Source organism: Leishmania infantum, chromosome 36 (genome assembly GCF_000002875.2).
Source record: "Leishmania infantum JPCM5 genome chromosome 36".
NCBI lineage: Eukaryota > Euglenozoa > Kinetoplastea > Trypanosomatida > Trypanosomatidae > Leishmania > Leishmania infantum.
This window is the reverse complement of record NC_009420.2, coordinates 1,821,887-1,848,278: the sequence shown is the minus strand read 5'-3', so window position 1 is coordinate 1,848,278 and position 26,392 is coordinate 1,821,887. Positions and strand designations below refer to the sequence as shown.

Below are 26,392 nucleotides of genomic sequence, written 5' to 3'. Positions count from 1 at the left end.
ACATCAGAACGAATAGTTGCAGAGCAGGCGCTTTTGCCACGTTTTCTTTTTCCCGACGTGTCCATATTCGACCAAGTACAGGGCAACAGAATATACGCACACCCAGCCATAGCTCCACCACCGCTGCCGCACCACCGCGACATCCAGGCCCTCTGGGACGCGCCCGCCCAGCCCCTGTCATCGAATCAGGCCACGCGTCTAACCAGCTCTCCCCGTCCTGCCCCTCTCGGTCCCTCCGCCGGCGGCGTGCTGCCCGATCCGCGCCAGACGCAGACGCGGGTGGCCTGCACGCCTTCACCCAAAGCACGCCGCCGCCAAGGGTCCCCCGCTCGAGGGCGGAAGCCGTGGTGCCCGTCGTGCCGGCCAACAGGCGAGGCGTCAGCTACGCGCGCACCGGGTGAGCTCACGGACAACGTCGGCCAGCCTCTCAGGTCAGGGCCCTCCGAGACCCTGCGCACCGCTGCCTGCGGGCCATCCTTCGCACCCCGTTGCCTCGCGCCGCGCACTCCCGTGCCACCGTGTGGCGACACTCCACATGGGCGTCTGGAGGACTCGCTGCGTTGATTCGGGCTGCTCTCGCCATGCTGCCGGCACCCGGGCCTCGCCAGCCCACCCGCCCGGGACGTCGGAGGTGCCGTGCGCATCGCGCACGACCACTTTCAAAATGATTGCTATAGATCCCTGCGCGCCTTTTCCATGTATCTCTCTTGCCCTTTCGACCTCGGGGTGCTTTGGCTGGGTGTGGTGCGCCGTGCCAGCAGCGCCGGACAGCGCGTGTGCACGCTTTGGTCGGCGGAACAATCGGACGACGGCGAGGCAGGGGGAGGATGGGGCAGAGCTGCATTTCACCTTCTACAGCCGCAGGCTCGCAAAGCAAGGACCTCAGACAAGAGCGGGATCTTTCTCCTTTGCTTTTACGAGCCGCATGCTCTCTCCCATTTTGCATTCGACATGCGTGCTCCAGTTTCACGCGCAGACACCGTTGACAAGAGTGACTTCTTTCTTTTGCTTTTCCTCGAGAGCCACGACCGTGGTGCCTGGCTCGAACTGTGCACGGCGCGCGTCGGCCCCTTGAAGAAAGTCACTGACGGCCTTGACCGCCAGCGCACCGTTTCCGTTGAGCGCGCATCGATGCTCGTCGATCGTGGTGGGAAGTAGCGTGACCTGGACATCCTCGGTGGGCAGGCCAATCGCATCCCTCGCGGCGCGCTGCACCGCCGGCACGGCGTCCTTCGCCGCCGCCGTGTACGACGCCTCTGTGGATAGGAGAAACAGCGTTGGCACCGTCACCCCGCGCAGTGTCTGCTTACAGGTAGACTCAGACTCCCCCAACACCGGTTGCCATAGCGCCTCCTGCACCGTCAGCGTCGCATTCCGAGAGAGGCGCGCTGGCGTCACTGCCATATCGTACACCTTCGCCATCGCCGTTGTATCGTCCCCGCGCTTCTCTGCAATGAGCGCACGTGCCATTTCGAGACGGCGTTTGGTTGCTTCTACAGAAAAGAGCTTGCTGCGCTGCGGCGACACGATGCCTCCTTGCAGGATGACGCGCGTCACCACTTCCGCATGAGCAGCCGACGCCAGCGCCTCCAGTGCAACCTGCACGCCAGTTCCACTAGCATAGAGGACCACCTCGTTCATGCTGTGCTCCTTCACCAGGAGCGCCAGCGCGGCATCCACGTCGTCCGCGTCTGCCTCGTGGCTGGGGGCAGATCGCCCGACATGGCTGCTGCCCAGCACCACGTGAGCAATGGTCCACTCCCCCTTCAAGGCGTCCGCCATCTCCTGCACATACGGGGTGGCGAGCAGCCCCTCTGACTGGGACCCGACAGCGAGAATGCAGCGATGTGCAGTGCCAACGAGAAACATGGATGTTTTGTGCATGCCATCCCGTGGCAAAATAACAAGACGACCTTCCATGATGCACGACAACAAGAACCGCTAGCCGAATAGAGACCGTAAGCAGAGGAGAAGGGGAGGGAAAGAGTGAGAGTGTATGCGTGTGTGTGCGGCGATGGCTCGGTGGCGCGTAAAGGGGCAGCGAAACTCCTCGGCGCACGGGTGACGCTGTGCCTATGCTTGTCTCTGTATGCGTGTGTAAGCGTTTGCAGTCGTGGCGGTGGTCTTGCCATGGAGACATCCCCGCCAGCGCACAACAGTGAAAGGCAGTAATGCCGCCGACAGGAAGGCGAGGGAGTGAGGGAAGCAGAACACCGGAGTAAGGTGGGTCAGGGGAGGGCAGGTGGGGTGGGCTGCAAAGGCGCACGACCATATCGCTGCAAGAGCCAGTCGTGCGATCGTGTGCAGAGGGGCACCGTGTGGAATTCAGGGCGGGGGCGCCTTCACGTTTTACTGGCATCGCCGAGGCAGAGCCGACGGGGATCGGATTTGTGGAAAGAAGTGTGAACCAGCGCACAGAGACATCCGATTCTATGGATGCTGAATGGGAGCAAAGAGCCGCGTGTGTGCTTAAAGGCGAGAGAACGCACCCCGCAAAACACGGACGGAGCTGGCCGGTGCGAGTGTACGTGCTTTGCAGAGCTTGGCTGCTCCTGCCCCCGTCTCTGAGTGGTTCACATTTTCCTCCACGGCAAGAACACGCCCGCTACCTTCTGCAGAATGACGCCAACAGTCCGAAAACAGCAAACAATCCAAGGGCAGCAGCAACGGACCAACGTGATGCGTTGTACGCGCTACATGTAGGCCCATGTGGTGCGCGCAACACAAACGGCGGCCACCTGCTTTTATGCAAACTCATCTCTGAGCATGCGCGACGCTTTCGCAGCATGGCATCCACAGGAACACAACATCAACCTTCAGTGAGCCGGTTCACTGCCCCTCGCTGCACCAATACCTGAAGCTCTTGTGGCATGTCGGGTGTAATCTCCTTCACAAAGTGCATCACGCGGTTCGCCAGGGAGCGGTAGACATGGTCCTCCTCGCACTTGAGCCGCACCAGATATCGATTCGCGCGCTCCACCTCCTGCAGCGACATGGACTTTGCCATCTGCGAGACGAAGGAGGCAAGCACCTTGATTGTGCGCACCGGGGCCTCTTCATTGAAGCACATGCCCATGAGGATCGGCTCCAGCGAACTCCAATCCTTAAACCCGAAGCGAAACCCGGTGTCGGCAGCCTGCGTGTAGTAGTCCACATCTCTGTAGCCGAGATGAGCAAGCCCCCGTGTTGCGCGGGCCAAGGCAACAGGGTTGAAAAGTTCCAACCGGAGCCGCGCCTGCCGACCAAAGACTTCCACCAATGCGTGGCCGCGAGCACCTGGGTACAGCGCCACAATATCCAGAATATCGGCAAGGTCGTTCGGATGCAGCATACGTGTGCACTCGACTGCACGATCGAGCAACACGTGCATCAGGCCATCCGTGTTATGGGATACTCCGCTGCAAATGTCCATCACAGGTGCGATAAAGCGCGGCTCCAGATTTTTGGCATAACGCATCAAGCACGCGGCGAGCGCGCTGAAGAGCTCCTCGTGAAGAAGATCGAGTCGCTGAAGTGCGACAAGCGACTGAACCAGATTTTGCTGATCGAGATCACTCGCGACGTCCACGAGAGCGTCCGCAAAAATTTCAAGGTGTTCGCGTTTTCCATAGTCAAGTGCCGTAAAGGTGACCAGAAACTGCGTCAATGTTACTGCGTCCAAGTTCTCCACCTTGCCGAGCGCGGCCTCGACCAGCTTCACAAAGGTGCGGCTATACTGCTTCCCTGCCGCTTGCAGCCCCAACAGCACGTTCACGTAGTCATCCGGCTGAAACTCGTCGAGCCGCTGCTCAGACAGCGCAAAGGCACGTCGCACTGTCCCGTACGGCATCCCCCGGGTCTTGGCAAGCGCGATGGTTGTCAGTGACACCTCCATGGCGCTCAAGTCCTCCGTTTTCTCAAAGAGCCGCTTGGCTATTCGATTCATGGCCTCGGCGTTGGCGCAGCGCAGCTTCGCTAGCTCACACAGCGCAAGAGACAGCTGGGTAGGACTGAACTCGTCCAGTACCGCAGGTATATTCTTCAGCACCTCATCTATCTTGCGCTCGTCGCGCGTGCCGCCGTGCACGTTCATGGCACGCAGCACGTTAAGCAGCGTCTCTGGGGAAATCGCCTCCTCCTCCGGCACCATCACCTCCTTGGGCGACGCGTTGATGCCAGCACGTCGCAGCGTGTCCATGACAAGACTGGCCTGAAACGGATTGAGCACACGCTGGTCTGATCGTTGAAACGCGTCAGCAATGCCGCGCATCAGCTCGGCGTCACTCAGCACACCCAGTGTGTCATTGTTGTAGACGACAGTGCATATTTGGTAGATGTCCTGGGCGTTTAACGGGACCAGGTTGAGGCGAATGCGCTGAAAAATGTAATCGAGAGACGCAGGGCGGTTTCCTGTCGAGAGAGCGGGGGAAAAGAGGCCCATCACCGCTACGCCGGCAGCGGTGCCGGCTGCTGCGCGGCTCATGCTTCCTTACTCCAACCCCGTCACTGCAGTCGCAAGTGGCGGCTTCCCTACGGTGACGTAATCTGCCTAGTGTTCGCGCTCCGGTCAGGCTGCGTTCGGCCCGCGGCGATGGAGCCTCGCGACCGAGCCGTCGAGTACCGCTGCAGACGTGCGTGCGTGGACTGCCCTCTCGCTTCGTGTCAGCGCGCTGTCATCGCGACAGATGCAAAGCGAAACAGAAAAAAAAAACGGAGAGGCAAGAGGGGGAGGGATGGAGGGAGAGCAAACGCAGCGTACCATCCGGGAAGACAAGGGCGCTATAGGTTTCCGCTCTTTCCTTTTCACATGCTCACCATGTGCTCTCTGAGTGGGGAGGGAAGCCGAACACACATCATGTGAGGATGCGCTCAGCTCCAAGACCTCCGACAGCCTACCTCATATCGGTGCGCGTATGGCACTGCCTGGATGGGAAAGCCCCTGAGAAGTTGCCTCGTTGCCCTCGTGTGACCCACCCCCCACGCCCTGTCGCTCCTGAGATGCACATCCGTCGCCTGCCGACACTCAGCTGACTAAAGTTGCGCTCACACGTTGCTCTTCTGGAGCACTTTCGCGTGTGATCCTGTTTTAGCCGTTTCGCTGCGCCGCCTCTAGCATCTGTTTTCTTGTCTACGCCGGAAGATAACAAGCAAGGCATGAGAAAGATAGACGACGAGCACTAGCGCGACTGAATATGCACTCCACAACCGGCAGCCGCATCATCTCAACGAAAACGGGCTAGGGAACACACACGAGAGCCACGCAAGCCGACCCACGCACACACACACACACACATACAGACGCAGTTCCTCTATTGCTTCTCTCCTTTTGGCGCTTCCCTTCTGCGCCTCCGCATTAACCCATGGCGCACATACTTTTCGCCTTTGCTCAGAGCAGGTCTGCCATTGGATCATAGCTGCCAAGGCGCTTCTTGCGTGCGTGGCCGGTGGACTGAGTGCGGTGAAGCTTCTTAGCCCTTGCAAAGATGCCCTGCAACACGTTGCGGTCCTGCACCCCCAAGTTCACCAGCGCGCGGCGACAAGAGGCAAGCTCTTCATCGTTCAGCATCGGAGCCACAGTACAAATGACGTTGGCCAGCATACCGAGACCACGCTCGGTGGCGGCCATCTCCGATGTGCAGTGCCGCAGCAGCTCCTGTACAGCCGCAAAGCTGCGCATGCCACCCTTCTGCGCCTGCAGCACGTGAGCAATGGTGAAGAAGTCGTCCGTGTAGAGCTGCAGCATGGCGAGCGATATGACGACACTCTCAAGTGACTCGGTGTCCATGGAAGGGGCACGAATGGACGCCGCGTAGGCCATCGACACCACCGCCGTGTGTCCCTTGGCTGGTGGGTAGGTGGAGAGCAGCTGCAGGATGAAGACGACTTGTCGAACGCTCAAGTGACCTGCCTCGCCAACAAGCCTCGCCAAGATGGACATCATGCACTTGGTACTCATGTCCATTGGTACCATGGATAGAAGGTCCATGGCACGGTCCATGAGGCACACATCCATCGTCGGCGCCAGTTCCGTGAGGCGCTCCACCAGCTGCTGCAATCCCTCCAACTTCGCGGCCGACATGAGCGACGCGGCGGCCTCGAACATTTTCAGCAAATCCCGCTCTGAGGTCGTCGCCTTCCAGTGCTCTACCCAGTCCCGGAGCACCACTTGCAAAGTAGCACGGTGCGCCACATTATAGCGCGCCATGGACACTAGGAGGGCACGATGGTATGCTGCAGAGGGGGCATCGGGCAGTTTCTTGATGGCCTGCGCCACCAACGGTGCCAAGAGGCGCTGCGACGCCGACGACGTGTTCTCCTGCCGTTCGAGCGCCTGAGAGAGCAAAAACACGTCGTCGGCCGTCATCTCCGTTGTGTGCTCGAGAAGATGCTTCACGATGGCGACCAAGGAGTCCCGCGTGTGCAGTTTATGCAGGTTGAAGAAGAGCTGACACAGCTCACGGCACTTTAGTTGTCCAGAGATTTCACATCCGCGACGCGTCAGGAGCACAGCGTGCTCGTAGTTTGTGTAGTTAAACTTTGCTAGGGTTTTGATGAGGTGGCACGTCTCTGCCGGCGACAGTTGACGAAGGTTCGGCTCAAGGGCGGTGAGGTGAGCTTCCAACACTTCTGTGCGGCTACTTCCGAGCGCTTCACCGAGGCCCGCTGCGCTCGTGTCATCACTCCGAGACGGTGCAGGCGCTGCGGTCCCGCTTCGTCCGGGAGACACGCCTTCTTGCATGTCCACGCTCGCGTCGTGCAGCGGGCCGCGCGATGATGCGCGCGCCTCGCGGGCAACGGCACGGTAGTGCTCCGCCTCCGCGTCCTTCGCCAGTTCCATGATCGCCTTGAAGTACTCATGCGCCGTCACCGGCAGGGCACCGTCTGGTGCACTCGGCGATCCCGTGGTTAGCTGCGCCTCCGCTGCACCAGCCCCTGCTGCACTGCTCCTCGACGTCGACACAGACTGCGAGCGAGGCAGTACCGCGTCCAACAAGGATTTTTGAAAAGGCGATGCATTTTCGCGGATCTGCGCGTAGCGGCTCGCCAAGCTCTTCAAGAGCTCCGTGTTTGAGCTCAACGCCAGTGCGTCGTTTGAATCTTTCAGAAGGATGCCAAGCTTATACATTTCCGCCAACTCGAAGCGCTCAGGGTGACGTGCGCAGTGCCGCAGCAGTCGGTGAAGCGTAGAAACCTCCAGCGCGGTCTGTTGGAGACGCACGCACGACCGCATCAACGACATTGCGGCTGAGCAAGCGAAAAGAAAGAGGCGGGCTGGGGGAAGGGTGAGGAGGGGGGGAGGTCCAGAGTACCTTTCGTGAATGCGCGCGTACAAGCTTGTGTGTGCGTGTGCTCAATCAGTGACGGGACGGTGTGCATGAACGAAAATTCAGATGAAGCGCCGTGAAGCACGGAAGCGCTGGGCGGATGTGGCACATAGTAGCAGGACAAAAGGTCGCGTTGTCGTGTACCGTCATGTTCGATACGCGCTTCCTCCTCCCCTTCCCTCCCTCATCCCTTCTCGTCCTTTTCCAGGAGGCAGCGCGGCGGGCATCCCTAAACTTCAGAAGCGTTCGACACCGACACCACTCGGGTACGCGCATACGTTGCACGCGCGCGACGACCAGGAGCGAGTTAGCAAGAAGACGCACGCTGCTGGTCTGCCCTTTTACCTCTCCTGACGGCGATCCCTTTTGTTGTCTTCTGTTTTCTGTCAGGCGACCACCATTACGGCGGACAGCACGCACACCACACTTCGCTGCGGCCTAGAACGTGACGTGAGCAGCTGTCACTGCAACCGACAATGAAGCGCGGAGCAGAGGTTGATGGAGGCGTAAACTCATCACCACGCAACACACGTAAACGCAGACGCGACGAGCTGCGCGGGTGACCTGTAGGGGCTCGTAATGCGAGCACACACATGTTGCCCCGCACATGGGCACCCCTCAGACAAACCGCCCCCTCCTCCCGTTTTCTCCATTCATCATCTCCGTCGGACCTGGCGCGTTGTATCGCACTTTCTCATTCCACGGCTCGAACAAGAGGTGACTTGCAACCGACACTGGAATATCCACCCATGGTGGCACGCTACTGCTAGAGTCTGCCAGTGCGCCGACCTCGATCTCCTTGTCCGGCTTGCTGTCCACGTCCGTGATGCACCGGCCATCCGTCAACGGGTGCGTTGTGACAAGCACCAGCAGCCAAGACGTGGTGAAGTAGTGGAAGAGAAACATAACGAGAATGGCCGGAATGGCTACGGCCCAGTAGCGATCCGGGTAGTAGGTCAGGTGCAGCCGGTGCAGCACGTCATCTGGCAGTACGGCCCAGAGAACGTAGGTGATGGAGCCCACTACAATGAGTATGGAGCCGATGAAGCCGTTGATGGCGATTTGCGCACCTTGGCTGTCCTCCGTCATGAGGAGTCGTAGACAAAAGCAAAGCAGAGACAAAAGACACAAAATAATAATAAAGGAAACCTCCCGTGTATGCACCTATGCGCTCACGAGGCCTTGGCTCTGCTACGATGGCAGGGAGGCACGGATGGCGAAAGAGAAGGAAAAATTTTGGGTGAAGAAGGGGGCGCAGAAGGCTGCGTTGGTGAGATGCTCTATTGGAGTCATACACACAGCCCTTGTGAACGCAGCGTGTCGACGGATTCAGGGAGCATTAAAGCCGTGTGAGAGGCGGGCGGGAGAGAGAGGAAGCGATAGAGGGAGACGAAGCACCCCGTGTGGGGGCCCGCACGGGTGACGAGAGACACCCGAGTGCCCTGCACGTCCTTGACCTGCCATGGAGAAACCCGATAGTCCCAAACGTCTCTGGAAACGAAAGCCGTCTCTCCTTGCCTCTCGCGGTGCGTGCACGTCATGCAAGTGGCGCAGTAAACGCCGGAGAGGTATGCACCCACATCCACAAAGAAACGAGCGTGTGCATGCCAGTCGATAGACGACACCGCATGTGGCGTGCGTCCACAGAGGCGGTCCCTTTAGTGAGCCTCTCTATAGTTTGCTTAGGCGCTGCAGGGTGGGCTCGCATCTGCAAGTGCTGAGCAGACATGGACTCGAGTTTCCATCCTTTTTTTTTTTTCGTCTTCGCTTGTGTTCTGGTGTGTTGCGAGGGGAACGTCACGCCATCTCTTCGTGCGTGCGCGGCCATTAGCGGGCATCCTTCTTTTCGTTGTGCCCATCCTGTATCTTACGTGGACGCCGGCAGACTCGTGGAGGCTGAAAACTGAAGCGGCTCATTCACCTGCGATGAAACGTCCGTCTCGGCCAGCTGCCCATCGACATCGCTCTGCACCGTGTGCGCGGCAGAGCCGCCGGACTCTGCCGTCATGGGAGACATTAAGCTGCGCCACGTGCCTGCGCCCTCGCCGAGCGTGTCGCGCGGCTTGCGCCGAACAGCTCGCCCCGCGTGGGCAAACGCCTGCTCGCCTCGGTCGTCCGTTTCTTCCGGTGGCGGCCGCAGCTGCGCTCTGCGCCTGCGCTGGAGTGTTGGTCGGTGAGTTGCGTTGCTAAACTGCCCTCTGCCACCCACGTGAGTGCTGCCGCCGTGGAGCGCAGTCTTCAGCTCATTGACCACTGCCTGCTGCTGCGCCAGGGCATTGTACAGCTCTTGCTTGTCCTTGTCTGCCAAATCCGTCAGGCTGATCCCTGTCAAGCGATCCAGCAGCTCTCGCACTTGCGCAATGTTCTGCGTTGACGATATGGCGCTCGCGAGAGATTCAGCGGCGCCGCGCCAGCTGCGGTGGTACGGCCACGACGCACTCGAGTACCAGCTCTCCTCTGTGGTGCGGTGGCGACGACGGAGAAGATCCACATCGGAGGCAGCCATGTCTTCGAGCATCAAAGCGTAATCGGTGCCATAGACTTCGGAGAGACTGCGCGTCAGCGCCAGTGGCAGCGGCGACACCTCAAGGGAGTCGGCTCCTTCGCTCACCTTTCGATGGGGAGTGTTATCATCTCGCATTCCGTCACTGGCGTGTTCATGACCTCTGCGGGCACTCGAGACGGGGTAGACCGGGGAAGGCGACAACATACTGGGGGGCAGGGCGCGGTACTCTTCTGTGTTCTCTCCATTCATGGTGGGCAGTGCATCACCGCCCACTCGCCGGAGCGTGTGCTCGTGGGACAGCGGCGTCGGCAAGTCACACGCCACCATAGCGTGGTCTACGACTGCCATTCCGGTCTCGCAATCGTGCCATCGCGTCTGAAGCGGCTCTAGCTCCTCCGGCGGCGGTGAAAGAGGCCTATATTTGCCCATGGCGCGCGCACAGGCCTCTGCTTCGTCTCGGAAGACTACCCTGGATTCGTCCTCGACTGCTACGCCCGTCACCCGGGGGCACTTACGCGAATGTGAGCTGCGTGAATCGTCCTCGCGGGAGAGAGAGCTCGCAGATGCCTTTGGTGGGGACCTTGCTGAGCCTCCAACAGGAGCGACGCTACTGGGCACATGCGCGGCGACAGTGGCTTTGCCCCTCGTAGTCGGCGGCCAGCCCAGCGAGGACGACAGGTCTGTGTACGCTGCATCGCAGATCCGCCTCGGGACAGCCGCGTGGGTCTCTGGATCCTCAAACCCCTTCTCGGCATCGTGCTTGGGAAACACGACCATCCGCACAGCAGGGATGACGGCGCTGGTCAAGGTGGTGCTCGCCAGCAGAGGACGCGCCATCGCGCTATCCAACACGGCAGTTGACTCCTCAGTGCCCATTCCAGCAGCGAACGCCTGCCGTGAAGGAGACTCCTCTGCTGTGCACTGGAAATCCGTCGTCGTCGCCGCCGGCGACATGTGCTTCGAGTCTGAGAAGTCAACGCTGTCGGAGATTTCTCGTGCTGCCTCGTTTGCCTCCTTGGGATCTTGCGGAGCCTTCCGCATAACAAAGCCGGAGCTCTCCGTCAGCGAGGAGCTCATAGACCGCTCGGCCGCGCGCGCTATTATCGATGACGTACCTCGCGAAGCCTCTGCAGGCTGGGCCACCACAGGGGCATCTCTGCTGGCCTTGTAGCCGCTACCAGCACTGCGCAACGACGACTCCGCGTGGCCTCGCTCCCTGGACAGCCTTTTCGTAGGCGCTGGCGCCGCCACAACAGGCACTTCGGCCACCGCTGTGGTCGCGGTGGGCAGTTTCGCGTAGGCGGCGGTTGCGCTCCCGTGGAGCACAGCGTCCACCGCTCTCGTGTGAAGCAGCGCGTCCGCACACGTCGGGCGGGGCTCGCTCAGCACAAGCGCGGGCTGCGCAGTGAGGTCACCTGCAGCTGTGGCGCCCGAGTTCGGTACACACTCCTCCTCGGCTCGAGCGTATGTGTCCATGACGTGCGCCCCGAACACATCAGCTCGGGAATCGGTCCTCCGCTGTCCATCGTGCAGGTTCGCAGCCGGTGCAATGGTGAGGGTGTCTAACGACATCGTCGTTGTCGCTGTCCCAGAAGCGGGGGCGCTCGTGCGCGTCAGCGCGCCACCGCGCCCCGTCACCATCGGCCGTAGCACGGACGCAGCCGTCTCGAGAGTTTCTTCGGGCCCCGTCCCCGAAACGGTCTGAGCTCCGCGCTGCGTATGGACAGCCTCGATGGAGAACTGTGCTGTGTCCCCGTCGGTGTCATCTTCCCCCGTAGCCGGCACGTTGACACCGCTGTGAACTGCGCGGCACTCATCCGTTTCAAGACTCTCCGTCGCTCTCCCCGTCGATGACGGCGGCGCAACGACGCGCCTTTCATGCGGCCGCCCGTCATGGCCAGACCCCATACGAACCTGCGCGGTTCCAGCGCCGTCACCACTGGCGTCTGGTGCCGCGAACACGGGGGGTGAAAGCGTGTTGTGCATCGATCTGCGGAGCACCTGCTGCGCCCCCGAGAGGGCAGCTCTGCTCTTCGTCGTTTTCGCCGTGTCACTCCACTCTTGGGAATCTGAGCCGGCGTCGGCTCCATTCGCTCGCATCATCGCCGTCAGGCCATCTCTGCTTTCCATCTGCTCCCACCACGCCGTGTCAGCGCTCACGCGCACGTCCTCCTCGGCGTTGGTGGCGAGTACGGCAAACAATTGCTGGATGAGACAGAATAGGTGCAACGGAAGCGCCGTCCGACCGTATCGGACAATCTCCTCAGCCCTCAGAAGCGTCCACACGCCCAGCTGCCGGGCCGCCGCTAAGATGGCGGTCCAATAGCACAGCGACAGATGCTGATGCAGCAGCTCCAGCCCAGCGTCGGTGTCTTCGCGTCTCGCAACACTGTTTTCCGCCGCACGCAGAGCCATCGAAAGCCCTGGGAGTGGAACGGCATCTGGGTAGTAGAACAGCAGCGCTACACACACCGATTCGCCGCTCTGCACGAGACGAAAGAAATCGCGATCTGCCGGGTCCATTACGTCTTCGCAAAACGGCCCGTGCTGAATGAAGGCACGCAGAGCCGAACAGTCTTGCAGGCGTGCGAGAACCACCGCTCCGTCCTCGCTTGCGTTGATCGAGTCCACAACCGCCTGGAGCCACTCGAGAAGCGCCCCTTCAACGCTTGACGGCGGTGGAACTGCCGAGAGACGTGGGGCAGCACGTGAAACGACCGAACGCAGGTGGGCAACGTGGTGCATCACCGCGTCCCTGGTGAGCAGCGTTGAACAGTACTGCAGGAGCAGCGAGCGCGACAGGAGTAGGTGTGCGCCGAAATAGAACGGCACCAACTGTGCCAGGTGACGCGCGAGTTTCTGATGCCGGCGAAACCGCTCGTACCCCGTCGCGGCAGGGGCTGGGGGGCCCGCCTGGGTGTTGACGCTGCCGTCGTCAGGGCGGTCCATCTCAACCGTTGCCAAAACGTCGTCTTCCGAGAGTACGCCTTCGCTGAAAAGCCAACGCAGCAAGAGTAGCATTGCCTGCGCCTCTTTCCCCTGGACTTCCACTTCAGCTAGCTTCAGCATCTCTTCGCTGGAAGGATCGATGGAATTTAGCGGTCGGCCGTCGAGTTCTGTGACCGTTCGTGACACACCGCCGTCCGTGTCGTCGCCGTCACCGTCGCTTGGAAAACTCACGTTGAGGTCGGCGCTTACTGGTGCTCTTCGGGGAGAGCGGCGGGCTGCACCGCTCGACTCCGCCACGACAGCCCGTTGCAGAAACGGATGCATAGTCGGCGGACACCCGCCCAGGAGATGATCGGACACTAGCAAATACAGCACGGCCTCCCGTGCGAGACGCACAATGCCAAAGGGCACATCGCCGAGTGTGCAGCTGTGCTCAAACGTCGTGTTGGAAAGAACCATGTCCAACTGAACCACCCGAGCCACGAAGTCGGGGTACTGCTGCTCTACGGTCGGGTCGAGCTCATGGGCAGCATAGCGGAGCAACCACCGCATGTTCACCATGTATTCGAGAACGTAAAGGTCCACGTTGGCACTCGCCGTTTTCGGCGACGTCTCCATTCCGCCGCGCTGGTGGGTGGGTGACGAGGGGGTGAGGGAAGAGAGTCGGTGCAGATTCACACCAAGCAGCTGCTTTCGCTAACAGCAGCAAGACCCAGAGAACAGGGCACAACCAACACGTCCACACGGATACAGGTGGCACCACAACGCCAAGGCAGCGCGGGGGCTGCAGAAAGGGTCTTTGTACGGTGCAGTCGAAAATGGAGTGAAGAATGGAAGAGAAACCGGGAAGCAGTGGTGCAGTAGCAGATGCGACACAAGCGACGCCTACGAGATAGCTGGCATCTAAAGAGAGGGAGGGGAAACTGTGCAGTCCGAGATCAGCGAGGGCGCTGGCAAGCGAAACAACTTCGGTACGGTACTGGGCAAACAACAGAAAAACGACTTTGGCACTTGCGGCGAGTGCGCGGTGAAGAGCGAGGAAGGAAAGATGTCAGTGAGAGATGGACCAAGCTCTGCGATGGTGACTTCTTTGAGTGTGTGTATGCGCACATAGCTGTCAAAGAAAAAAAACACACCTCTCTGACGTGCAGCGCAATGGCCGCGAAGCGTGGGACGCCCCACGGTCACTTTCGCTGGTGCACACTCGCGTTGGAAGAGGCGGAACGAGCTAGGCGCCGTTCCTCGCTGTTCATCAGACGTGCGCGGATGAAAGCAGCAGGAAGGTAAAGAGATGATGGAGAAGGAGCAACAAGAAAGACAACAATTGAGGCAAGGAGAGCGCAAGGGAGAGAGTGGGCTACGTAGGCGGGTAAAGACGTGGAAAAAACTCAAGGGCTGGGGTGAAGAGGAGCACAACACCGTCGTCCACGTGTCTTGTGAGCCTGCGTAAGCAGGTGCACCAGCAGCAAAAGAGAAGCACGAGCAGTTGTGAGGTAGTCGCGGACAGCAGCATCACATGCCCTGCCGCACCGCTTGCATTCACCCCATCACCAGTGGGCGTTGTTGTCTCTTCGTGCTTCTGCAGAATGTAAAGCGGCGCGGTAATGGGCGGCATCTCAGGAGCTGAGCGCAGAGGCAAGAATCGACGCCGCGGGGAGCGCGATGACGTCTACCTGAGTAGAGTCACAGATACGATGAGAGCCGCGAAGCACCGGACAAGTGCGCCGCTGCATCGAACAGTCCCCGTACAGCAACCATGAAGCGATACCACGTGACGGAGCTCAGAAACAAAAAAAAAAACAATACATATATAGAGAGAGATGGAAACCCCAAAATAACATGAGCACGGGAGGTTTTCTCTTTGTACTTCGCGCTTGTCCCTGCTGCCGTCACACATCAGCGGCGGGAGGCGCAGAGGTGCTTACGCCCGTCATCCTGCGCGAGCCGGTCGCTGCGAGGCCTTGTAGGCCAAGCGAGTGAAGAGCCGCAGGCGGTGGAGCCGGCCGACCTTGTCTCGCCAGTGCGCCACGTCGTCGACACGGTCGCGGAATAGTCGTAGTCGTAAGAGGTATAGGTGGACGGCGACTCGTAGCTGCTCGTTGTTGACGTGCTGCCGCTCATGCTCTGCCCTGTTGAGGAGGTCGCGCTCGTTCTCGTCACGGTCGCGGTGTAGGAATCCACAGGTGGCTGAAGCTGCCTCCGTTGTTGCTGATCGTAGGGGCGCTTGCCACCGCCGGGGCGACGTTGATCGGGTTCGTAGTTGTCAAAAAGGCGACGTCTACTGGAGGGCGCCGTGCTGGATGAAGGGCACGAGGACGTCGCCGTGACCGTGGGCGTGCAGCTGGCCGTCATGGTTGCGCTCCCGTCACCGCGGTACGGAGGCCGGTATCGTCGAAAAGGATCAACTACGCCAGGTTGGGTGTAGGCTTCTGCCCTGCTCAAGACGCGATCGCGTAGCTCCAGAAACCGCCGCTGATTCAGCGCAGTCTCCCGATGTTCGCCAGCTACGTCGCAGTAAGCGTGCCGCGGCGGTGGCACCAAGCGCGGCCTCCTGCTAGTCGGGTCCACTCCTCCACTTGGACTTGCCTTTTCCAAGACCCTAGCGGGCAGTTCTCCTTCGGCAGGCCGGCCACCAGAGCCGACTACGGGCACTGGTGCTTGCGACAGAGTAGCACTTGAAGGAGGAGTGGCTTGTGAACTATGGTGTAGCGGCCCACTAGCGCCACCGCCGGTTTCGTCCGCCGCGGTGAGTGACACTGAGGAAGAAGCACTGCTGCTAGCAGCCGAGAGGGACGATGAGTAGCAGCAGAGGCGTTGCTCATGCAACGCCACGCGAGCATCAGGAGGCTGAATTGACGCACCGATGCCCCCTGCGGGTGCTCGCCCTTCTGTCGCCGCCTCCCGTTCCTGTCTTTTCGCGCTTACACCTCGGCCGCGTTTGGCTGATTGCTGCTTTGTGTTATCGCACCCCTCCTCCTCCATCGTCGCTGTGGAAGAGGGCTGCGTCGACGGGTGCGAGTCTTCCACCACACGTGTCGGCAACGCCGCGTTCCCCACTGCTGCCTTGTTTTCTTCGCCTGGAAGCACCTCGATTGAAAGCGGCGGCGCGGTCTCGTAATGCAGCGCGTCCTCAGCGTGCCGCTGCTCGTCCTCCTCGATACGCTGCACCGCGCGCTCCACTTGTGCATCGGCGTCCTTCTGCAGTCGCACCAGCTCCTCGTCCGTCAGGTGGGCCGCCAGTCGCCACTTGAGCTGCTCCATGTGACGATCCACCATGTCGTGTCGGAGCTGACACTCCACCATGTTCATCTCAGCGCGCAGAGCCTCCAGTTCTTCAGCGTTGCGTGTCCGCGTTTGCAGCACCTCCCACTTAAGCTGCCGCTCCTCCGCCTCCCTCTCTTGCCGCGACCGCTCCACCGCCACGTACACCTGCCACGCAGCGGCAGACGCGTCGTACTTTGCCGCTACGCGAGCTCGCTGCTGTAGCAGGAATGCCGCTTCCACGGCAGACGCCGCCGCAGAGGCCTTGCGCAGCGCCTCCAAGTGGGCTGCAGCTCTCTTTTCCTCATCGCGACTCCGCTGCAGAAGCGAGAGCTCACGCAGCCTCTCAGCGAGGACTACAGAATCGTGTGCAAAGTTGACAGGGTACTCGAACTGAGGCGTGAGTGTCTGGAACACCTTAAACGAGGAGAGGTCCGTTGCGGAGTCACCTGACTCGCATGACCAGCTGTGGTAAAGTCGGTAGCCCTCTTCGATCAACCTTTGCAGTGACTTTGGCGGCGACGGTGCTGTAGGGGCTGCAGCGGCCGTCGGAGCGCGGCGGAGTACGCCACGCACCTCGTCTACGCTCAGCGCCGACGTCAGTTGCGGCCGAAGTCGAGTACGAACGAACGTCACGTGAAAGGCAAAGAGAAAAAGCGGCGGCGCGGTAATGATGTGGTCCATGACCTGCACCCATTCGGCTCCAGTGAAGGAGTCCGTGAAGAAGCTCGTGAGCAGTTCCCACCCCCACACCGCTACACCGGCACCCATGGCGTCGAGATGCTGGCACAGTGGCTCATCGAGTCGCCGCAGCTGGCGCTCCATGGCCATGAGCAGCATTGCCGGGCCGTGAGGGTGGCATACAAAGAAGTCCCTTCCCCAGTTGAGGAAAAACATCAGCACAAGCTCCACGACGCTCTGAACATCGTCGTGGAAGACAAGGCTAAGCGGGTACACGAGCACTGGCAGGTAGGAAGCGAGAGTGAAGACGGGAGAGGCCCAGCAGAGACAGGAGAGGGCGCTCTCCACGGCGTCGCGAGTGCTGGACGGAGGGAGTGGGAAGGGGTTCATGAGCTGCAATACGGCGAGGTGGGGCGGTCTTCGCGCGAGGGCGGCAAACTGCGAGGCCGTCTTTGCTTTGCTCGGCAGTCCAGCAAGAAAGCGCCAAATCGCAGGCCGGTACTGGTGCGGAAAGACGCCGTGCTTGAGCAGGTGCGCTTGCAGCTGATTCACATTGTACTGGCAGGAGGAGGGGGAGAGGGTGTCGCAGAACACCGCTGCCGACGACCAGGCCAGCGGCCCATTCGCCGTCGTATCCTTGTCAGCCTCTTTCGCGTCACTGGTCCGGCGCGCAGTCAGCTGCTGCTCCGCGGCCCGCAGATCCACCTCGTTCACGTCTGGCCAAATGTCAGGGAATCCCTTCTTTGGAACGATAATGGGTGGCCGGCACCGCGACAGCACGGCGAGGGCGGCGTCGACACGACTGTGCGCAGAATCAGCCACCGCCGCTTGCCGTGAAGGTGTCGACCGTGGCGCTTGACAGGAACGCAGAAAGGATTGTGCCACCACCGCAACACCGTGTGCCGCCGCAGCTGCGTCGTCGGCGCGGCCGCCCAGTCGTGACGACTTCGGCTTGACAGGGGTTCGCTTGCTGCCGGTAACAGCTTCACCTGATGGGGCGCTTCGGGAACCAACTCGCAGCGTTGCCATCTCGATAGCATGCGCAGCACCTGCATAGCCGCGCCGTGCGGTTGGCAGATGCAGGAGGAGGAGGAGATGCTCGCACCACATGGCGCCAAAGGTAGGTCCGGATGGTGCGAAGCTCCAGTGCGACCGTGGGCCGAGGCGATGGCGAAGCGTGCCTAATGACGGTGGGGGGATAGAGAAGACAAGGTGAAACGTGCTGGGCAGCACCACATGCACGACACCGGTGCTCAAGAGGCACGCCACACAGTCCGACTGCACCGCGCTCACCTGGGTAACGGCCGTAGCGCGATCTCTCGCCGGAGCCCCCGTGCCGCCACTCGGCAGCCGTACAATGCCCGCACCCTCCAGCGTCTGCCCCACGACAAAGGCCACTACCGGCTCCACGTGGTCACCGAGCTCGTCCACTGTCGCGGCATCCGCTCCAAGAACGATGAGTGCCCCGCATTGCGCGGAGCACCGCACTCGCAGCACCGACGGTGTTGTCGCGCTCTGTTGCAGGCGAAGCGGCCCCTGGTGCGCTACGGCTTCGTTATCTCCAGCTGCTGCAGCTCGCGACCACAGAGATAATACACCGCTCCCTTCCACGGAGACGAATAGGGCTGGGTGAAGAATGTGCACTCCGAGGAAGCGGTGCGTGACCCTGTCCGTGAGCCTCGGCACAACGTCGCAGCTCCGCTGGAGCTCAAGAGTGCATTCGGTAGGCAACGCACTGCCAGAGCACCCGTAGCGCGGCATCGAGAACCCAAAAGTGCTGCGGTCTTTCGGGAAAGAGCCAGCCGTGCCCGCTGTGCTGGTGGGCCCCTGGTGGTTGGTCACTGGAACGGCGGAGCTCGACGGGCCGAGGGCGAATGCGCCTTCACTACTTGCAACTGGCTCCCAGCAAGAAAAGGCGTCGGCGCTCACGGTGCAGAAGAGAGACTCTGTCGACGCGCCTGTAACAATGCGCAGGATCGGCCGTTGGTGTGCCGTCGCCAGCACATCCTGCAGAACAGTGCCGCGTTGCCAGTCTAGGAAAAGAAGTCGATTGCCAGTGCTGGCGAACACAACGATCGGGCTTGTCAGGTAACCGGGGCAAAAGGTGGCGCATCGTAGGGCGCCACGTTCGCCAACATCGGCAAGGAGAAAGAGCTTGTTCTCCTGGAGGGACACGCCATACGCCTTACCAGCCCCCGTCCCCAGCACGAAGCAGGTCTCATCGACGGGGTGAAAGGCGACAGACGTGACGGTATTATCGGCGATGGCGGTTGCTGGGGATAGGCGTAGCGACAGGAACTGCCCACTTGGCTGCAGTGGAATGGCAGTCACGTCCTCCGAACCCCACAATGAGGCTACGACCGTGCTGCTGGAGATGTGAACAGCCATGTCGAGCAGACACTAGCCATACTCCGGCTAAGGGGACTAGCGCAAAGGAGTGGAGAAAATCTTTTCTGTGGCAGGTCCTCGACAACGGGCACGGCGAGCGCTTCGCTACGGAGGAAGACGTTTTCTTTTTTGCTGATAAGAAGGGGCGGGGGGGGGGCGGGCAGGGGTCGTGTTTTCAGGTATTACTTGCTGTCCGAAGAGACGCCTTCGCCCGCTTTGCACGTGCGACGCTGCACCGCACCTCTGGAGAAAACGGGAGAGAAAACGAGGAGAAGGGCGAGAGGGGCGCATGCCGCCACGTAAAACCAAAAGGCGTCTCTCTCCCCCCTCTGTGTGTGTGGTGTGGTGCTGAGTCGTCGCCCTGCTTCCAAAGTCAGGTTCGCTTCAGATGCGGCGATGCGCCTCACAAGCAAACAGCAACAAAAAAAAGGGAGATAATGAGTGCGTCGTATCCCTTGCGCGCTAGATGGGTGCATGAGCGACGTCGGGGCCGACAACATAGAGCCAGGGGGTTGCAGACAAACAGAGAAATGGTAGAGGAAGTGAGACCTGGAACCTGCAACCGTCTCTACACCAAACTTGAAAGAAAGCGGCAACAACAAACCACGCGGGAGAAACGTCGGCAGCTTGTATGCCATCGTTGCTGATGGAGTGAATCACGCGGCGTGGCCCGAGAAACGGTTGCCCTGCGCACTCGCGTATGAAGCGGCCGTGTACACGAGCGGTACACTGGGCAAGCACCTCTCGTGAAGCAGAACCACATGGCACCAACGGGCGTTTGCACAAGTGGCAAAATGGGAGCCATGCACAAATACCGACGAGTTGTACTTCAGTTTTGTTGCCTTTCTCTTTTGTTTTCGGGGTGGTGTGAGGGAGAGCCGTCGGTGCTCCGCATGAGTGGGCTGCCTTGCACGCGCCACCACGCAAACAAAGAGAAGTGTCGACACGCAGAGGTGAACCCTCGGAAAAAACGAAGTACTCTCGGACGACGTTTAACACATCGGTCGGTTACCAGATATCGAAAGACCAATGAACAAAAGAAGGGGAAGCAGGGGCGGTACTACGTGGCGCACCTCAACCCACGTTGACGTTACCGTCACGTGTAGGGGAGGGGTAACGACGGAGAAGCCGAGGAAGAAGAAGCGACAAGGCGCGCAATGCACACAAAAAAAGGTGAGCTAGTTCCTGTTTCGACGCGGTTTCGTACGATGAACCGTCCGCTGCGTGCGGGCACTCGCTCTCATACACCCGTCGACCACACTTCACGGAGGTACCTCCCATCCTTGCTCATTCGCTCGAGATACGTGGCAGCCGCGGCGTCGGAGAGTGTCAGGTGTTGCTGGATGAGCTGGCGGAGCGTTCTGTGCACCTCCTTCGCCATGCCGTCGGCGTCACCACAGACGAAAACATATGCGTTCCGCTGCAGGATCAGGTCCATGAGGGCCACTCCACACTCCTGAATCTTGTCCTGCACGTAGCAGCCGCCGCCATAGAACCTGCCGTCATTCGTGTCACGGGAAAAGGCGACGGCCAGCGAATGAACCACGCCGCTGTCCTTCCAGTGCGACAACTCGTCGCGAAAGAGGTAATCCTCGTAACGGCGTCGACAGCCAAAGAAGACGTCGATCGTGCCGCACACGGCCTGGCCATGGCGCGTCGCCTTCTCGCAAGAGCATCCGCAGAGCTTCCCTTTTGGACAAGTGCAGCCGGATGGCAACTGGCGCTCCGTCAAACAGGCCTCGCGCTCTTGCAGAAACGCGCGGAACGGGGCGATGCCGGTGCCGGACCCGACGAGGATCATTGGCACGAGCGGGTCGCGCGGCATGCGAAACACCGAGGCGCTGCGGATCTCAAAAGGGATCACGACGCGCACCTTGGCAACGATGGCTGTGTTCGAAAGGAACGGCTGCCGCACAGCCGAGGGCGCTGTGCACCCTTCCGCGTGCGTCGGGGCCGCGCTGGCGACAGACACCAGCGGCAACCCCGCGGCAGACAGGCATTGCTCATACATCCATCGCGTGCACAGGCCCTTCTCTACCACCTTGAAGCAGATGGACAGCGTCGTGGCATCGGCACGGTGGGAGCTGCAGATAGAGTACTGACGTGGCTGCAGCAAGGAAAGGTTCTCCACAATGTGGCGAAACGGCGGTAGAGAGTGGGCAGCGGCACCGACGGCCTCAAGCACCTCACACAAGTCTCGCGGGGTGCGGTCGGCAAGGAGCTCCGCATACATCGTTTGCACCGCCGCCTTCGCCTCCTCAGAGGCGCAGGGACGCGCCAACAACTCGAAAAGCGGCTTGTGAATGCCAGTGACGCGCAGCTCCACGTATCGCATGAGCACCGTCCCGCAGCTGACCGGAAAATCCACGGCCTCGTAGAGCGGGGAGGTCGGGAACACGGAGACACCGGGGCCAGCGATGGCGGGCGGCAGAAACGGCTCATCACGCGTCAGGTGGAAGAGGCGCAGCAGCGCTTCCACCTGCGCTGTGCTGTTGGATGGAACGACGGCGATGGTCTGCCCTGGTGCCCACTGTGTTCCCATGCTCACCGAAAAATCCAGCTGGACGACAGGATGCCGAACCGTGGGGCAGGTTAGCAGCTTCCACGACTGCACGACACCGTCGACCCGGTAGGCAATCCTGTTCTCCATCGACCACTCGGTGCACGAGTCCTGCTCTGTCGAGACATCGGCGCCGCAGCTGCCCATGTCGGCCGACACGGAGCGCTGCACCTCCTCGCCGGCATCTGCCGCCTCTTCCACGGCATCGTTGTCCGCGTCGTCATCGCGTGCCCTCGGCGCAGCAGCGGTGCCCACACGGGACGGCCCAATGGTTAGCTCACCGGCACCAGGGGCGTTGGGGCCTCTCGGAGGTGAAGGGACCACTACAGAAGACGGCAGCAGCGCCAGGGATGACAGCACGCAGTTAATCCACGGCATGCCAAGCGAGTGCAGCTGCGATATGGACGGCATGATGAGAACTGGAAAGATGCGATTCGCCTGCAGCCGCAACAGTAATTTTGCCCAGCAAAAGGCAGGATGAACCACGTCCGCCGGTGTGGCGCAGAGGCCGAGCACCGCAAATCGCACAGACGACAGCGTGCCCGGGTGGTGCGAGGGATTCGTCAGGAACTTCCTGAAACGGCGCCCGCCGTTCGTCTGCCCCTCCGCGCCTGCTTCACAGAACAGCATCACGTTTGGGTGGGCGTGGTAGTCGACAAACTGAAAGTGCGCAAAGGGGTGCACGGCAGTCGGAAAACCCTTCTCCTCGGCGCTCCGCATCGCGTGCATTGCGATCGCCTTCGACATACCAGCCGACGCGTACAAGAAGACGACTGGGGTGTGACGCGCCTTCTCCCTGTGCAGCGGCGTCGTGTCCCACGGAGAGAGGGCATCGGCCAAGCCAGCGCCAGCGGCCGAGGCGTCCGTCTTGTCAGAGCCCGGCGTAGCGCCGGCCGCAACCGTTGTGGGAGTGCTGGAGTTGCCTGGCAGCGATGACCCCGGCACAGTAACCAGCGACGATCCCTGCATGTCAGCACCCCTGCTCGGACCGACGCCGCCTGGCAGAGGAAGCAGAGACGGACTGGCGCTGGCGCTCAGAAAGTCCCCGAATTTGCTGTGTTCGACAAGATCGTTGCCGCCACCAACGCCACCATTACCACCAGCATCGCGAATCACAGACTCGCCCACCAACGCGCCAGCAAGGCAGAGAGCTGCGCCAACTGAACTACCGCTGGTGGCCAACGGCGCCACGCTACGCTGCACTTGGATGCCGGGAGATGCAATGTCAAGGTAGGCGGTACTCTTCATGGGGCGCACGATGGCACCCCAGAGGCTCGACTCCCACGACTGAACGATGGGCACGAGGCTGCTGCTGTCCACGTCTGCCAAACCTGTGCAATGAATCTTGTTTGCCTTCACCTTCAGCAGGAGCGTCTCCAGCTCCAGCGCACAGGCGTTGAACCGGCCACTCTCGGAGGTCTTGCCAATGCCCAGGATGGCGAAGCTCACACCTTCGATATCCTTCTTCTGGCTCTGCAGTGTGCGCAGCACCTTCAGCACGCGCGACATTGGTTCTGTCAGTACACCAGAGACAATGAACACAAACGTGGCATGCCTCGGGAAGCCCATTCGTTGAAAGTTGCTGAGCTCACTAATCGAACAGCGCAGGTGATGCTGGCCGGAGCCGCTGAAAATGTTCATGGCGCACTGCTTCACAAAAGAGGAGTGGCCCGAGTAGAGAAAGACGATGGGGGTGAGCAGGTCGTCTACTACCTCGTGCGTCTTTCTCGACGCGCCCGCGCCGTGAGAGCCGCCGTTTTCGGAGGACGCATGCCCCGCGTCGCCGCGGCCGCAATCGTCCTCGAGGCCGACTCGGTAAAGCCGTTGCCCGATGAGCGTTGGCGCGCTGCCACCCCTGGCAACATAGTCGCTTTCTGTGGCGCTTCCACTGCGTAACCCCGGCGCATGTGCAGCACGGAAAGCCGCGCCAACGCGGGTGTCGAAAGAGTCGTCCATGGTCCGACGAATATACACCGTATCGGCTGTCACCCCTGGAAGACTATGCAGCACCTTCTCCACCCACAGGAACACGTCATCTGCGCTAATCGCGACCGACGGCACCTCGCCCGAGAGCTGGCAACGGCAAAGGTATTCGAGTTTGCAGTTTGTCGCTAGGGCTTTCAGATCGGCGTCGAGCGCGGCAGCTCGACTTGCACCGTCAGGCTTCCGCGAGACGAACAAAGAGTTGAAGAAGCGGATTGACGGGTCGGACATCCACCGGTGCAGTTCCACCGCTTCTGCCGGCGGTGGAGTACAAGGGTCGCTGTTGCCTATCCAAGCGCTTAAAGGTCCAAGAGGTGGTAGCTGCTGAGCAGCGCAGGCGCACTGCTCGCACTGCGCGTCCGCATCGCCTTCTGTGCCGAGGACGAAGAAGAGCACCGTTGGGGGTCGTCTGAGGCTTGTGGTGGGGTTGAAGTGTTGAATCGGGTACAAATCCGCCTTGCCGCCAAGTTCGGTGATCCGCTCGTGCAGGAAAAGTGCGGTTGCAGCACACAACGGAGAAGAGTTAGAGTAAAGGAGGGCGGCCTCCTGAGCGACAGACATGTCGATGCGGATATCCTCTGTAGCGCACGTTTCCTGGCCCGTAGCTGCGATCCCCTCCGTGCCGCTCTGCTTCAACGCCGACCAGAGACCCTCTAGCCACGGGTTCACGACGAGGTGCAAGCCAACGTTGTCATCAGCTTCGCCGCGCGGGTAGCAGCAGACGGCGCCCATGTCTCTAAGCTTGTTGTCCATAAAGATGCCTGGGGCGCAGAAGCTGTTGTAGTTTGTGTCGCCAAGGGCCAGAAGGCAGTAGCGAAGTTTGTGAAGAGTCCCGGCGGCGTTACGCAGCCATCGGCGAAACCGGGCAGCGTTTTGAGGTGGCTCGCCCTCACCCGTGGTACTGCACACGATAACGACGCATAGCGAGGCGGGCGCGTCTTCGGCGAGCTGCGCGTCGAAGAGCTTCATCGATACCGCCTGGTTCAGTGTCATGCACGCGGCGTCGGGGAAGCCGTGGTTGTTTGTCGCATCGTGGTGCAGACGTTTCGCGATGCTCTCTGCGTTGCCTGTCTCAGAACCATACAGGACGTAGAGCCGCTCCCCCGCATCCATAAACACCGTCTCGTCACTCATATTCTTTTCGTGAAAAACAGGTGTGCTGAGAAGTTGCTGCTTTGGAGACACGAAGAACGTGATCAGTCAAGTGCCCCCTGCTCTCATCCACAGCAGTGCCCGCCCTGTGGTTACGGCGCTCTGATATGTGTGTGTGTGTGTGTGTGGACATCCGCGCATATGCGAAAAGAAGGAGACGCCGGAAAAGGGAAAAGGATAAGCCCAGTTCCCAGGTGAGGAACCGAAAAGGACCAGGGATGCAGCATATTCGTCAAGGTCGCAGATATCGTCGTCAAGGGGGACGGCGCTGCAGGCGCGCAGACCCGCTCCAGCCCCACACGCATCCTCCACTCAGGGTGGGTGTCGTTGCATCGTTGGGAGAAAAGAGTGCATCACCTTTGATGGAGCTGGCGACGATCTCGCGATGCTCGACCATCGTCACCATCAGAGAGAGAAAGGGAGAGCATCGTTTCTTCACGACATGCCGAAGTGTGCCGACGCACGCTCCACACCAGACGGAAAGCGCCAGAGGACGTGAATGGGGGCTGTGGTGGTTTCGACAAGAACGTCGAGGTAATCCGACGAACAAGTTCAACAGGCAAGTGTGCAAAACGAGCAAGAGAGGGCGAACAAGGAAAGAAATGTCGTGGCGACGAGCAAGGTATCAGTACAGCCGTGTCCTCGTGTGCACAACACAGACACGCGCAAGCGGTAGACGGCGAGAGCAATCAGTGGGCCTGCCCCTCCCATCACCGTGGGTCAGCGTCGCCGGCACACGACACCGACAGCATCTGAAACACTAATGTACATAAAGTCGCTCCCCTTCTCACTCGCCGTCTGGTTGTTGCTGAGAGACGCGTTCTCGCACCAAAAAGAGACTCAGTGGATGTGTTCACAGTGATTTCGAGGTTCAACTCACCGCAACGTTCGTGCCTCGTCGCTGCGCAGAGGTGCTGCGTTGCATGCTGGCTGCCTTGCGCTTCTCGTCCACCAAGCGCACCGTAGTGCGGCGTCGTGAGGTGCCGCGGCGGCCGAGGGACGATGCCAGCTCACCTTTGCCAGGTCCCACATCAGCGCCGGTCAACGGCTCTACGCCAATGACAACGCGCTTGTACCGGAACGTGCACTGCTTCTCGTAGCAGTGGGGGCACCAGCGATTCTTGCCGAGGCAAAACTTGCACGGCTCTTGGCACGTCGTGCACCGCGGGAGATGAGGATAGGCGTCGCATGTGGTGCGCTGGTACGCACAGCCGGGATGGTGTACGATAACAGGGGGTGTTTTCTTTCCTTTAGGGGGTGCACGATACGTGTCCACACCGCAGCCGCAGGGCTCCGGCGGGTGCACTTTTTTCTTGGGTGCCGCAGCGGCGTCCTTTCCTTTGGAGGCGGGGAGAAGAGGCATGACAAACCACAGTAGAGTTTCCGCGAAAACAACAACAAAATGCTACATGGAAAGGAGTGCCGAAGTGAGTGACACCACAGGGACCGGTGCTTCGCACTTGGCTTCGTAGAGGATAGCCATAAACGATCGTGCAAGTGAAAGGTACCGAGATAGGGGATTGATGGATACCTTTTTGCTACAATGCGGAGAAAACCTTCTGCGGCCGGCTTGTAGAGAGCCTTAGCAGAGATCGCTTAGGCCACCCA

General features: G+C 60.6%; 7 protein-coding genes across 7 annotated transcripts; all 7 read right to left on the bottom strand.

Moving 5' to 3' along the window:
- Positions 1-966: 966 nt before the first annotated feature.
- LINJ_36_5010 (conserved hypothetical protein) lies at positions 967-1,920 on the bottom strand (the record flags this gene model as incomplete). Its single annotated transcript, XM_001469838.1, has 1 exon — positions 967-1,920. The coding sequence occupies one exon, from the start codon at positions 1,918-1,920 to the stop codon at positions 967-969; it is 954 nt and encodes a 317-aa protein (XP_001469875.1).
- Positions 1,921-2,809: 889 nt separating this feature from the next.
- LINJ_36_5000 (conserved hypothetical protein) lies at positions 2,810-4,462 on the bottom strand (the record flags this gene model as incomplete). The annotated part of the gene is made up of 1 exon (XM_001469837.1): positions 2,810-4,462. The coding sequence occupies one exon, from the start codon at positions 4,460-4,462 to the stop codon at positions 2,810-2,812; it is 1,653 nt and encodes a 550-aa protein (XP_001469874.1).
- A 903-nt stretch (positions 4,463-5,365) lies between these two features.
- LINJ_36_4990 (conserved hypothetical protein) lies at positions 5,366-7,219 on the bottom strand (the record flags this gene model as incomplete). The annotated part of the gene is made up of 1 exon (XM_001469836.1): positions 5,366-7,219. The coding sequence occupies one exon, from the start codon at positions 7,217-7,219 to the stop codon at positions 5,366-5,368; it is 1,854 nt and encodes a 617-aa protein (XP_001469873.1).
- A 703-nt stretch (positions 7,220-7,922) lies between these two features.
- Positions 7,923-8,393, bottom strand: LINJ_36_4980 (conserved hypothetical protein; the record flags this gene model as incomplete). The annotated part of the gene is made up of 1 exon (XM_001469835.1): positions 7,923-8,393. The coding sequence occupies one exon, from the start codon at positions 8,391-8,393 to the stop codon at positions 7,923-7,925; it is 471 nt and encodes a 156-aa protein (XP_001469872.1).
- Positions 8,394-9,171: 778 nt separating this feature from the next.
- On the bottom strand, positions 9,172-13,377 carry LINJ_36_4970 (conserved hypothetical protein; the record flags this gene model as incomplete). Its single annotated transcript, XM_001469834.1, has 1 exon — positions 9,172-13,377. One exon carries the CDS (start codon positions 13,375-13,377, stop codon positions 9,172-9,174), a length of 4,206 nt encoding a protein of 1,401 aa, XP_001469871.1.
- A 1,278-nt stretch (positions 13,378-14,655) lies between these two features.
- Positions 14,656-19,089, bottom strand: LINJ_36_4960 (conserved hypothetical protein; the record flags this gene model as incomplete). The annotated part of the gene is made up of 1 exon (XM_001469833.1): positions 14,656-19,089. The coding sequence occupies one exon, from the start codon at positions 19,087-19,089 to the stop codon at positions 14,656-14,658; it is 4,434 nt and encodes a 1,477-aa protein (XP_001469870.1).
- Positions 19,090-20,329: 1,240 nt separating this feature from the next.
- LINJ_36_4950 (methionine synthase reductase, mitochondrial precursor-like protein) lies at positions 20,330-24,766 on the bottom strand (the record flags this gene model as incomplete). The annotated part of the gene is made up of 1 exon (XM_001469832.1): positions 20,330-24,766. One exon carries the CDS (start codon positions 24,764-24,766, stop codon positions 20,330-20,332), a length of 4,437 nt encoding a protein of 1,478 aa, XP_001469869.1.
- Positions 24,767-26,392: the final 1,626 nt, after the last annotated feature.